Source organism: Solanum verrucosum, unplaced genomic scaffold (assembly GCF_900185275.1).
Source record: "Solanum verrucosum unplaced genomic scaffold, falcon-dt-bn FXZP01000050.1, whole genome shotgun sequence".
NCBI lineage: Eukaryota > Viridiplantae > Streptophyta > Magnoliopsida > Solanales > Solanaceae > Solanum > Solanum verrucosum.
Window position 1 is genome coordinate 1,083,155 of NW_026020020.1, and position 13,712 is coordinate 1,096,866.

Here is a 13,712-nt window from a genome sequence, read left to right on the forward strand (position 1 = left end):
ATCTAGACGATGTTAATGACCCGATTCAATTGGGTGGTGTTGTTGTTATACGTCTACATCATGTTGAGGGGAATGTGGTCTTCCATGTCACTAGAACAACGCTACAACTCCTACAAATGAAAGGACTATATGGAGGGCTAGCCCATAAAGATCCTCATAAGCATATTCGGAACTTTGTACGTATGTCGTCCGTTCTCGTTCAAGAACATATCACAAGAATTAGTTCGTCTTCAACTGTTCCCATTCTCTTTGATGGGTGAAGCTACCAAATGAGTAGTTGATCTACCGAGGAACTCCATCACCAATTAGGATGAACTTACTGCAATGTTCTTTGTAAGGTTCTTTCCCTTGTCAAAGATGATGACGCTCAGAGATAGTATCTAAGGTTTCAAACGCTTGGAATGTGAACCAATCCACAAAACATGGCTGATATTTCATAAGTTGGTACTTTAATGTCTGACTCATGGATTGCCAAACAACGTGTTGTTACAACACTTCTATAAGAGTCTTGACTCGGTGAACAAAGGTATTGCTGATCAACTTGTTCCAAGGGGTATAATGCAACAGCCTTATGAGATAGCATACCTTCCTGATGACATGACCAAGATCAACAGAGCTTGGTACACTCGTGAGGACCAAGTGTCTCCTCTCACCTTTAGATTGACAAAAGATCATATCGACAAGGACCAAAGAGAGACCAAATCATGGTTAAAATGATGACCCAGCTAGATATCTTGTCGAAAAACATGATGGGTAGTGGGTTGAAGAATGTAAATGTTTTTGGTATTGGTGGAACAAACCCCGATGAAGCACAGTTTGAGGCGTTGTATAATGAAGAAGTGAAATTTCGTGCAAATCAATGAGGAGGTTTTCATCCAAACTATCAAAGGCCGGATAGAAATCCGTGTTGGAAAAGAGATGATGGATGGAGAGACCATGACAGGGAATGGCATGACCATAATATTACTTGGAAAGAAAGGGATGGTGAAAAGGAAAGATACGTCCCACCTCATGAATGCCAAAAACCTAAAGAGCAAAGAACTAACCCGGAGAACTTTTATATGGAAGACATGCTTGCATGCATTCTCAATAAGGTAGAAAGGTCGGACAAAGTATTGAAAGAGATGAAGGAGGACGTCTCAACTTTCAATCAGACGCTTACTTCATACTCAGTCTCCATTAAACAACTGGAGACACAAATGGGTCAAATCTATACTCATTTGAATCCAAGGTAAAAAAGGAGGGTTGCCTAGTGACACAATGGCCAATCCTAAAAATGAAGTTTGAATTGGTATCTCTGTCATGCCACAACGTTAAATAAGGCACTTCTTGGGAGGCAACCCAAGTTTTTGATTGTTTTAAATTTTGATTTTGAATAACGGGTGTTGATTTTGCAGGTTGAAAAGTTGAAAGTGTTGGAAAAAGAGTAGTAGGTGAGCTAAGAGTCCAATCGGTGACAAGCCGAATAGATCGACATGCCCGATTTGGACCGCCGTTTGAACCACCCAACTTGATGGGGATTCTGTAAAACTCAGTGGGCCAAAAGCTCAGTCAGCGACTCGCCGAACAAGTCGGTGAGCCCGACTTTACCCGCCGTTTGAACCCCCAAATTAATGGGAAGTTCTATAAAACTTAGTGAGCTAAAATACCACTCGGTGCATCACCGAGTAGGTCGGCGGATGCGACTTACTTCTCAGACTAACGCGCGAACCGAATGGTTTTAAAAGGCCAAACAATTTAAATTTCAAAAATCATTTCACTTTCCTACTTTTTAACTTCTGCACTCTCACATCCCATATTAGATTTTTTGCATTTTCGTGCTTTCATTTTTGTGTTACTTGGGATCTTTGCTGGGGGCAGATTTTGGGGATTCATTGCTTCCTTGCTTTTCAATCTTTTAGGCATACAAGTTTGGTTTTTCGAACCCTGAACTAAGTAGTTGGTAGAAATCAAATGCAATTGTTCATTTTGTGGTTGATATCTGTGTGTATTGTGTTTTGTTTATCGTGTGATAATTAGTTTGCCTGTTCTTAATTGAAATCGTAATTAATTGACCTTAAATTATAATTTCCTGTGTCGTTGCTTGTTGAAATTGAGTTTAAATAGTTGGGTTGTGTTGTAAATGTCATGAGTCTAGCGGGGTGAAGTCTGAGTAACCCCGAATTGAGCTAATTATCGAATTTTCCCCGATAATAGAGCGGTTGATGTCATTCTTAAGGGCAAAAGACATCATTTGGCCAATTTTGGCCAAATCGGGGGAAGTCTGAGTACCCCGAGGGAATGGGTCATATGGGCCTGGTGTTAATTGCATGTCTTTGGTGTTTAATTTTGATTTCGTGGGCCGCGGGCTTATTTTGAAGTACGGGGTGAAAAATTGGCACGTTGAGCCATTTGGCGAGCTGGGTCGAGCTCGCCGAGTGGTTTGATGGTTCGCCAAACGTCCCCTGGATCGCCCTTTATTTCTCAAAATATTGAGTTTGTGTTCTGTAAATTTCGGCGATACGCCTGTGATCGCCGAGTTCATTCGGTGACTCGCCAAAAGTCTCTTCTGATCACCCTTCTGTGCCATGAATTCCCATAATTGTTCTGTAACTTTCGGTGAGCTACTTCTAGTTTACCGATTAGTGTCGGCGATCCGCTGAATAGTCATGGACATCGCCGACCGGCTTTTATTTTTGAGCATTTTGGTTCTAGAACTTTCGGCGAGCCCAACCAAAGTGGTTCAACGACTCGCTGATTGCTTCGGCGAGTCTTCCTTTAACTCTTTTTTTGGAATATTTCTTGACTTTTTCTAACGTTTTTCACATTCTTTTGCAAGCATGGCTAGATCAAAGGTAGTTGGTAGAGACATACCACCCCAAAAGCGGGCACGTGGGATTACCATAAATGAGGAAGCGGTTGCTTCCTGGGAAAAGGCTACAAAACTTCCTCCGAAAAGAGGCAAAAGAAAGGGTAAGATTCTTGTTGAAGTTACACCTGCGGAGGAGAGCTCCAATAGTGAGGGGGTCTACGCCACACACCTCACTACCTCCGACAGTGGAACCAGTCCCCAGATGATTCTCATGTTTCTGTCTTTGAGTCGGAGGATGACCAGTTGTTACAGGCCAGGAGAGCGAAGCTACGCTCTAAATCGATGAACGATCCATCTAAGATCCCAGTGCCTACTCTTCTTCCTCCTCCTTCTCCAACTGTAGCCCCAACATAGACAGTGGCCCCGGCACCACTAGTTCATGGTCCCCTTCCCCGGTGAGTTAAACGACTAGAGGCCAAGGGTTTGAGGACCATATTAGAAGAGAAGAGATTTTCTACCGACAGTGTGGTGGACAGGTATCTAGAGGTGTGGAACACTCTACTGTTCTATAAGTTTGAGGTTTTCACCAAACCCCGAGGCCCATACATTCCTACTTGGGTCTGGGAATTCTATTCAACCTACAGAGAGCTTGTGTCGAAGAGAAAGAAGCAAGCAAGTCCCTTCCAACCAGTTGACTTTGTGGTTGTTCGGGGAAAGAAGGGTAAGTGTAGATACTTTGATATAAATGAAGTCCTTGGGTGCTCTACGGACTTTATACATGACTAGATTGATCTAGTATATAAGAAGAATTTAGAGGACCTTAAGGGTTGGTTGGCACTCCTCCTCTCCGATGTCACCCCGAGGTGGATTGAGGCAAGTGCACCTATTGAGAAGAAGGACCTGAACATTGTTGCTAGATACTAGTTTAGGTTCATAAGCAGCACCATTATGCCATCCCAGAACGAATCCATTTTCCGCCACCTGAAGGCAACGTGTCTTGGCTCCATTATAGCTAGGAAGAGGCTGCATTTGGGGTTACTGATTGAGAAGGAGATGGCCATGAGGTCCAAACAGTGACAGACCTTTCTTTCTTTCCCTGTACTAATTACTGAGTTTGGTAGATGGGCTCGTGTTTCGAGAGATGAGAAGACGGATGTGGAGGTGACACCCACTTCTTTTACTGGCATCGAGCGTATTGAGGCCAAGTATTTGCGGGATGAGACTGACAGGAGGAGGGCACCACTGGTGGATACATCCCCTGAGATTGAGTTGATATATTGCTAACAGAGGCAATCGTGCCCCCTCAGGCTAGTGGGCCCTCAGGTACTTCTGGCCCTTCTGTTTCTGATGCTCTAGGTTCTTCTATTGCACCCCTTTCACTACTTTTGTTGTTGTTGCTGCCTCTAGGCCCCCAATCACCCAGACCATTTTGTACAAGATGAGCCATCTGGCTCATTCAGCTAATGTACGCGCCTCCTGGGCTGATAGAGCGGGCCCATTACTACTGCTATAGCCCCCATTAGGCCTGAGTTGAAGGAGCATCGAACGTTGATTGAGAGCCACAAGTTGGCATTGGATTCCCTTACCGTCAGAGTTGAGGCCTGTGAGTAAAGTCAGGGTGCTGATGATGTTGTGACGGCCTTGAAGGCAGATATTACTGGGTTGAAGAAGGATGTTGACCAGCTAAAGTCCATTGATTTGACTATGTTGTTTGGAATGGTAGAGATTCCTTGCATACCGAGTGCTGTTGTTCCGGGTAGTTCTGAGTTTTCTCTGGCTATTACCGGAGATGAGGTTAGAGCTGATGACGCTAAGGGTGAGTCCGAGGTAGAGATAGATGATGAGTAGCTCGGTGTTCGAGAGGAGACTGTGTACGAGTATTTGGTTGACTTAGAGGGTGCCATGTTTGAGACAACTAGGCAGGCATCGCTCCGAGACACTTCTATGGTGTGCTCCAGTGGAGCCAAAAATGATGAGATATCGGGCACTAATGCCCAGACAGAGGGGGTTGCCGATATGCAGACTACACCCCAGTCCTAGCCTGACAGGATGATCTTTTTGCCTCCTTCTCTATTATTTTTAGATTGTTTCTGGTTTTATTTGCATTTGAGGACAACTGCTTATTTTTGTTGGCGGGGTGAGGTATTGCTACACCTACCTCTATTGGGCTGCTTTTGTGAATATTTGCTTATTTTTTGTTGTGTTTTTGTGAATATTGAAGCATATTGGTGTTTATATATATATTGTTGAGATATTGTGGTCCATTATTTTTAATATATAAATGGCTTTGACCAATTTTAAATTTTTGCCACTTCTTTTGTGTGTGATTGTGGTTGTTCTCTTGCAAATTTGAGTATCGATTGTGGTCAATACCAATGACTTGAATAGTTCTTTTGATTGTACGACATGAATGTGCAGCTACGATGAGGCAAACTGAGTTACATAGGCAATATGTGAACTGTTAGCATCTCGTTGTGACTAGCCGATTGTCGATTAAGTCTCTTGTGATGAACATTGCACGCTATCTAGAAAGTGTGGAGTCTTGTTTGAATTGTATTGATTGCCTTGTGTGGTGAGGTTGTTTTGAATGTTTTTCTTGATGATACCTAGAATTTGCCCCGTTGGTATGATTGATTGAAATGATCTCAGGCAAACGTTTTGAAGTGTGAAACAAATTGATAATATACCTCTTTGTCGCCACCTTGTGAGAAGTGTGAACCTTGCTTGGCACCTTTTGAGTCTATCCTTTTCTTTGGAATAAACTTGAACAACTTTGACCTCTTTGTCCCATTACCCATAACCTTCATGAAGTATTAGTTCATTTGAATAGCCAACTTAGGTCAAAAGCCTAAGTTGGGGTGTGGCAAAAAAGGAGGAAAGTCAAGAAGTGTGAAAAATATCTCCTTGATGGATTGTTTTGAAAGATATGGAACCCATATATATATATATATATATATATATATATATATATATAAAGAGGAAAGAAAAATTGTGAAAATAAAAAAAATAATAAAAAGAAGAGTTGCGAATTAAAGTATGTGAAAGAAGCAAAAGAAATGGGGTATCCGGTGAGTCATGTTTAGTTGAATAATGAGGTGGATTATGAACATGTTTGAATGTGAAAGAGAAGAAGAAAATGTGATTTTCAGGCCATACTTCATGAAAGTAGAAGCCACTAAGCCTGAATGACCATACATTTACACTCAGCCCTATTACAAGCTTGAAAAAGACCTTGGTGATCTTGAGTGAGCTGAAACGAATGTTGATTGGACGATAAGTGCAAGCCTATTGGTGGAGTCATGCATGTGTTCATCTTTTTTAACGTGAGACTTGCATTTGATTCCGGAATATTAAATTGTTGAGAAATTTTGTATGAAATATGGAATCATCATTGTTGTGAGGGCATTTGAATACTTTTGTTGAGCTTGAACTTGCATTTGAAGCAAGCATTGTGAGCTTGAGTATACTTGATTATGGTGAGTTACAATTTGAAACTTTGAGTGCACAGTCGAACATTGTATGTGTAGTTTGAACCTTTTGTGTGCATTTGTGTTGAGTCTTAAGTAGCACTGTTTGTAGACATCCTTATTGAACTGATTGATCTTGAGTTTTACTTGAGGACAAACAAAAGTTTAAGTTGGGGATATTGATGAGTTTGAGATTTCGATTCATTTAGGGATTTGTTTTCATGATTTAAGTGTCCTCAAATGCCTAATTTATGCTCTAAACTGATGTTAAAGTAATGATTTGCAGCAACAAGCGTTAAGGAGCAAGGCAAGGACATTGCCGGGCAAAAAGGAGCAAAAAAGTTGAAGATGTTGAAGGAAGGCGGTCTTGGTGATCGCCAAGACCACTCAGCGAGCCACTAAGTGTCTCTTTAGCTCGCCTAAAGTTCCAGCGTACCAGCCCTGGGGAAGAACCTACTTGGCGACAGAAATAGACAGTCGGTGGATCGTCGACTGACTCGGCGACATCAACCTTGATCGTCTAAAGTCATAGAACCCTGAAGTATAATGGCCAATGCAAATCGGTGATGGATTGGAGAAAAGGGTGGATCGCCGACCTGGTTGGCGAGGCACGACTTACTCCGCCTAATGGACCTGAAGGCCAAAAATTAGAAAACTATAAATTGAAATTTAAAAAGAAGAGAAATGAGTTTTGATTCCAGAGTTCTTAGAGTTTTGGTTTTCTTTGTGTTTTTGAGTTCCCACCGGAGACTTTGAAGCTTTTGAGATTTAATTTTGAGGAATTTCTATTGGGTTTTTTAACTAATTCAATTTGGTGCATTGTAGAGACTTGGAAACTTTTACCCAGCTTATGGCTAATATAGTTGGTAATTGTTTCTCTTTTTATGATGTGTAGCTGAAACCCCAATTCTTGGGGTGTAATCATGTGATTATTGGCTTAATTAGCTTATGAGTATTGTTATTTACTGATTTAAATGCTTAATTGAAGTGGGTTTAATCGATTGTTGTGTATTAATCTATAAATTGTAGTTGTAAATGCAATTCTAACTTAGAGTTTTGGGCTTGCTTGAGAAAGAGGCTTTAGAACTAAGATTTTAGATTAATCATTGTAGTTATTGGATTGATGTGGGTTCAGCTCGAGAGAATGAATCCTAAGATCGATTCTACCTCTCTACCTCGAGAGAGTAGATAAATTAAGGTTTTGGATTGTTCTTAGTGTAAAGCTTGTCGAGGTTCAAGAGGACTCACTTGAATCATAATAGTTGTTCGAGAGAAAGCTATTGGACCTATAGTCTAGCCTACCTACTAAGATTTAACAATCGTTAGTAAATTTCAATTACCCATATAGTGAGATCAACCTATAATCGATCACATCCCAAGCATTCCTCTCAATATTGTTGAAACCCCCTGTTTTCGTATGTTTTAGTTGTTAATTGACAAACCAATTCCCCCATGTGACATTTGTTGTCACCCCTTTCAATTTAACTAAATGTTTACGATAATTTCTATTCCTACAGCTAATTAGATTACATTCATAACTTGGTCACTGAATTTGAACTTATACTGCTCCATGTGGGTTCGATCTCAACTGTTCGTTGGGTTTTATACTAGATGATGATCGCCCACACCTAGTATTGAATGAGGTTTGGTTGAACGCTTATCAGTGACATATTTGGAAAAAGATCCATTAGCAGGATTTGGTGCTACCAACCACTATCTAATAACTTAAGACAGAGAGGAGATAGTTAACTTAAGGCTTTTAATGGATGAACCAATTAATTCGATACTCAAGTACTTGAGAAGGACTTAGGGTGATATTCTCATTATTGGGAGAGGCTTTAAGAGATTTATAGAATTGTCGGTTTTGTACAATGCACACTTGAATGAATGAATAGTACAGCATTTATTGGAGTTTCGATATTTGAGAATTGTAACCCTAGTTCATCTTCTCTATTGATAAAATCCAAGTAGTTAAAGTAGTTCGATAAAAACCCCAATTCCCCAATAATAGTTACTTTCGTGAATCTCAATAACAAATTATAAGAAAATTCTAGTATGCTCTCGGTAAGATTTGACCTCAACCTAGTTAGGTTATTGCATTTTGCATCGACAATTTTAACACCGTAAAAAGGATGTAAGTTATGCGACATCACACACTAGTCAACTTACCTGCACATTAGTCAAATAGGCAAAGTATAATGAATTATGAAAAACTAAAAGATAAAAGAAGAAGATTTTTTACTGATTCGGATCACCAATGTGGTGTCTAGTCCAGTCTCCTTGTGTTAGAAGGTTTCCTTTAGAGCTTGAATGAGCTTTGACTGTACAGATTGTGTTGTTGTCGCTTGATCTAGACCATTCCAGATTTTTTTATGGCTACAATCTTTACTTGTATAACTCACACTTCGCTTTTATCTAGTGCCCACTAGAATATTCCCAACGAATACATTATTTACTGCACGATAAAAGAGTGAATATATCTCTTGTTCAAGTAAAGTTGCACACTTGTTCCCTTGATGTTCATCTTCTTTTATAAGTTGTGTTTGCTTGTGACTGCTGCTTCATTGCATTAATTTTGGACTGGAAGCCTTGATTGTTGCTGAGTTGGTGATTTTGTTGAAAAATTTCTTGAGATCAACTTGCTCCACAGGCAGAGTCAACACCACTGAGCAAAAAAGAGTTGTATCTTGTACAAACAATAATTAAAAGTACAAACAAAACAAATTGACGTACTGAAATATTTATAGGAGACACTAGAACAAACCTATGCAAAGCCTAAAATGATTATAAAATCATAAGTTAACTGTATGAAAAAGGAAATGTGCAAAAAAATTTGTTTCACAAACTAACTAGCCACAATTGACAATGGACAGATGGCGAAGAAAACTTTTTTACATGGTTTGATTCTATTTCATGTATGTACTTCATTCGGTTGCTACCCCTGCATCCACTTTGGAATTGTTGACTTGGGGTCTTTTTCTCTTTTTGATGATGAATTTGTTGATCTTTTTTCACTGAGGTGTGGCCTTGTAGACTCCATTTTGAAGTTCATTCCTCCACAAAATCCTAATTTTGGATGTCACTCAACCTTGACTCCCAAAGTCATGGAGTCCTAATGGTTATTGGCTGATGGAATAGACTCTTCACTTTTTGCATACTCCGTTTCAAGTGAGGATGGCATGGAGTCGTGGTGTTTAGTTGGTGATGGTGTGGACTCATGTGTACTCACTTTAGGTGAGGAAGTTGTGGAGTCATGATGTTTCTTTGGTGATGGAGTCAACTCATGTGTACTCATTTTAGGTGAGGAAGTTGTGGAGTCATGTTGTTTCTTTGGTGATGGAGTTAACTCATGTGTACTCATTTTGGGTGAGGAAGTTGTGGAGTCATGGTGTTCTTTTGGTGATATCGTAGACTCGTGTGTACACATTTTAGGTGAGGAAGTTGTGGAGTCATGGTGTTTTTTCGGTGATGGAGTCGACTCATGTGTACTCATTTTGGGTGAGGAAGATGTGGAGTCATGTTGGTTTTTGGGTAATGGTGTAGACTCATGTGTACCTATTTTGGGTGAGGAAGCCATGGAGTCATGGTGTTTCTTTGGTAGAGTAAGCTCATGTGTACTCATTTTGGGTGAGGAAGCTGTGGAGTCATGGTGTTTTTGGGTGATGGTGTAGACTCATTTGTTTCATGTGTATCCATTTCAGGTGAGGAAGATTTTTTATGTTTCATGGGTGATAGGGTAGACTCTTCACTTTTGGATGAGGAAACTGTGAGGTCCTGAGGTGACTTAGAAGATTCTTGCACTTTAGTTTTGCTAGTTGGTTCTACAATATCCACTGATTTGGTAGGTGACTCTGCTTTGGCGGGCGTAGCTGTAAGGTCATGCTGAATCTTGGGTGAGTCTGGAGACGTCTTATTCTTATGAAGCGAGTCCTTACCATCATGATCGTCATTCTTGGTGGATACATCAGTGCCCTCGTCTTTTTGTTCTATTAACTCTGGATTGACCTCTATCTTTTTCTCGACCTCCAACGGTCCAAGCTTTGCATCAATATTCTTAATTGCAGTTGTTAATGATCTTGCATCACGAGCAGCTGCTAATCGTCCACCTGATGTTGCCTGTTTATGAGAATAAAAGAATATATCACCTGATGTTGCCTGTTTACTATTATTATTCTCATTATCTAATAAGTAATACAACAAGATCCCAGAAGTTGGCCAAATGATCATGAATTTCGCGACAACAGAAAGATAGCTGAAATGTATTTCCTCTTGAATTGAGTTGAACCCCCTTGGCCTCTTCATGCATGTATTTATTTTTTTATATTTCAAGCCCCCTTAGTGAAAATCCTAGCTCCTCTACTACCCACCCTTCTTCATAGATCCGCCCATAGAATCTAACAAACTGACAACATAAAGTCACTTGAATCATTGGATGCTAGAAAAAGTGTAAGTTGCACAAACCATTTCATAACATACCTGTTCCAATTGTTCAGCCCTTTTCTTAAGAGCTTCTGAAGATGCTTCCTTGTAAATAAGTTTTAAAATGTAGACCAAGTGAGATTGGAGATTCTCTTTACGGTGTTCTTCTGCTTTGCATTGGGGAACAGTCGATTGGCAACCAACGGGATAAAAGGGACAATTGACAAGCTTCATTGTACAAATAGTTATACAATGCCGGTCCATTTCACGTCTCATGAGCATTTCTGGGCACTTCTGCTCACACTGAAGTATTTTGAAAGGACACTCCGAATCATGCTGTTCAAGTTGAGCTGCACTAAATCTTGCATTACAACCCTCATTTTCACAGTGTATTTCCCTGAAACCACACGAAAAGACATGTCTCGCAAACTCTTCTTCGGACTTAAACTTCATATTGCAGTGAAAGGTGTTTTTGAAATCAACGTTTCGAATCACTGTTTGTGCTACAGTTTCCCTCCTCGCCATCAACCAAAAGCCATTTATCTCCATTTCTTGTACAAAATCATCTATTCTATCCTCTCTTCTTTCACTTAGTATCCAACCTGAAACCTTGCTAAAAAAATTTCTCTTTGACTGACCAAAATCATCGATAAAATCCGAAATGTTATCATAAGGGTTGTCCGACACAATGGTTTCTGTTCCACCTTGTAACACAACAGATTCAGCAACAAATGTCTCGCTTCTCTGGATAAGATAGTCCACCATTTCTCTTCTGATATCAACAGCCATAGAAGCAGGGCTCTTGAATAAACCACCAGTCGTGTTGTCAACACAAGCGGAGGCTAATCCTGTAAGGAATTCCTGTGCTACCTTTCGAACCATTTCTGCATCAAATAGATTACAAGAAAAGAGAGGACACTCCTCTTTTACTTCTTCGAGATTTGTTGGTTTCATATCCCCTTCATTTTTAGGGGGATCCATGTTTGAAGAAGCTTCCAACATATCTGAAGAGACAATTAACTGCATTACAGTAATCAGGATAAATGTTATTCCATTGTGCATCAATAATCAATAAATAACATTCAACAACCAGCTTTTTTTTAATTTTTAGCTTCAGAAAAATTGTTTCTGCTTTCAATTAATAGCAGAACGTGCATTAGTTCAAGAAATAACATATGTTTGTGCAAAGCACTTAGTACTTTCCCTATTTTCCAACCTCCAAACAAACACAAGTTGAGGTTAAATGCGAAGCATTCAATCTAAAAGGATTATCTTCTAAGCTAAAGCGGAATCCTTGAAAGCAATAGGAGTTACTAATCCTTGTCTGAGGCTTTCTTTCCTCAAAATTACACGTTTTCACTTAACCCTCGAATATATAATTGTCCTCAAATGAAAACAAAATCAAGCTTCACATACAAATTATAAAACTAAGTGATCGTTGAACCTGAAGTAGTAATCCAACTATCAATCTTACCTCCTATGATAACCAATATCGATATTGAAACACACACATTATCTTACATTAAGAATTTAGACATAACTAACACATAAAGGGAAAAAAACCATCTGAATCAAGACACTGAGTTCAGAATCTAACCTATTCAAACCAAGAAATAATCAAAGGAATCACTACAACAAAAACATTTTTTATCGGCAGTAAATATGTACATTAACAAAGAGTGCTATAGTTAATTGTCATCGAATTACGCTTTAGGTACATATATAAAGAGTGTTAATTGCCGCTAAAACTACATATTTAATTGCAATTAAGCTATTATCGTTAATTAATTGATACTAAATATCAGTTTTGATATAGTGAATGCCTCCAATTTTAGAGCAATTGTGAAATGACAATTAAAGAATCACACATAAAATCCAAAACAGAACATAGAAGAAGAGAGAAAGATCACCTCTAACTTGTATGGAATAAGCTTGGATCAAATGTAAAATGGATAGGAAATATACAAACCTAGAATCCAAAATCACATTTTTAGAGAAAGACAAAATGCAGATAAAAAGAAGAAGCAAAAAAAAAATACGTAAAAAGAAAAGACAATAAATTTGAGGGGAAAACAAAATAAAGTAGGTTGTGAATATTTGAGTGGTTTTGCATCTCTGTCTCCTCAATGGAACTGAATAATTTTCTACAAAATTAATTATTCTAACCGATAAAACCGTCCCTCCATCATAACCTCTTCTCTATCTATCTTAGGATCCAGCTCCTCTCAATTTTTCTTCTCTCCATTTTCCCCAAGTTCCTACTTAGATGTATGACACTTATATTATTTAAATATCAATGGTGCATAATTTTAAGTAATCAAATACCTTAATCATGAACAAAAGGATATATATTACCATTTAAATCTATCTAATTATTGCTATCAAAAATCCATCTCACAATTGTTTCGCACCATAGTTCAAATCATTTTCGTTATCTATAGTTTTTCCATTCACACAAAAAAAATGTTTCTTCATAGACTAAATTTCTGTCAATTTAAAATAAACATTTAAATAAGCTATTTTATGAAGAAAAAATATTGTAAATCATAAAATAGAATTTTTAGCATTCAGATATTAAATAATAAGTATTAAAAATTACTTTGCCATAAAATATCAAAGAAAACTAAAAGTTAGACTAACTTTTCCAAAAAATAGATAGAATTTATTTTAAAAAAAAAAACAAAATGTCTATAGATTTGATCGTGACTCAAGTTGTTAAACTATAGAAAAACTCTTTTTTATATCAAAATCTTAATGCTCTTTAATTGAAGTAAATCCATTTTTTTCTCAAAAATTTGGAAAATGAATATTTTCTTACTAAAGTTGGAAATCTTAAATATTTTTTTTAATCATGGTTAATTAGTATACTTCTTTGATTAAGAAAATTAATTAATCCACACCTTTAATATTTCAGTAACATAGATGTCGTACATCTAAGTAGGAACTTGGGAAAAATGAAGAGAAGAGAAATGGAGAAGAGCCAAATCCTCTATATTACAACCAAGTTTAAATGCACATTAAGATGTATATTCAGA

At 38.4% G+C, this 13,712-nt stretch overlaps 2 protein-coding genes across 2 annotated transcripts in view; both read right to left on the reverse strand.

Moving 5' to 3' along the window:
- LOC125821071 (tetraspanin-6) overlaps positions 1-13,712 on the reverse strand; it is a 1,176,838-nt gene that overhangs the window by 598,081 nt on the left and 565,045 nt on the right. The gene's annotated exons all lie outside the window — the stretch shown is intronic.
- On the reverse strand, positions 9,877-11,684 carry LOC125821053 (uncharacterized). Its single transcript, XM_049500474.1, has 2 exons — positions 10,735-11,684; positions 9,877-10,374 (listed from the first exon to the last, which is right to left on the reverse strand). Exons 1-2 carry the CDS (start codon positions 11,677-11,679, stop codon positions 9,877-9,879), a joined length of 1,443 nt encoding a protein of 480 aa, XP_049356431.1. The 5' UTR covers positions 11,680-11,684.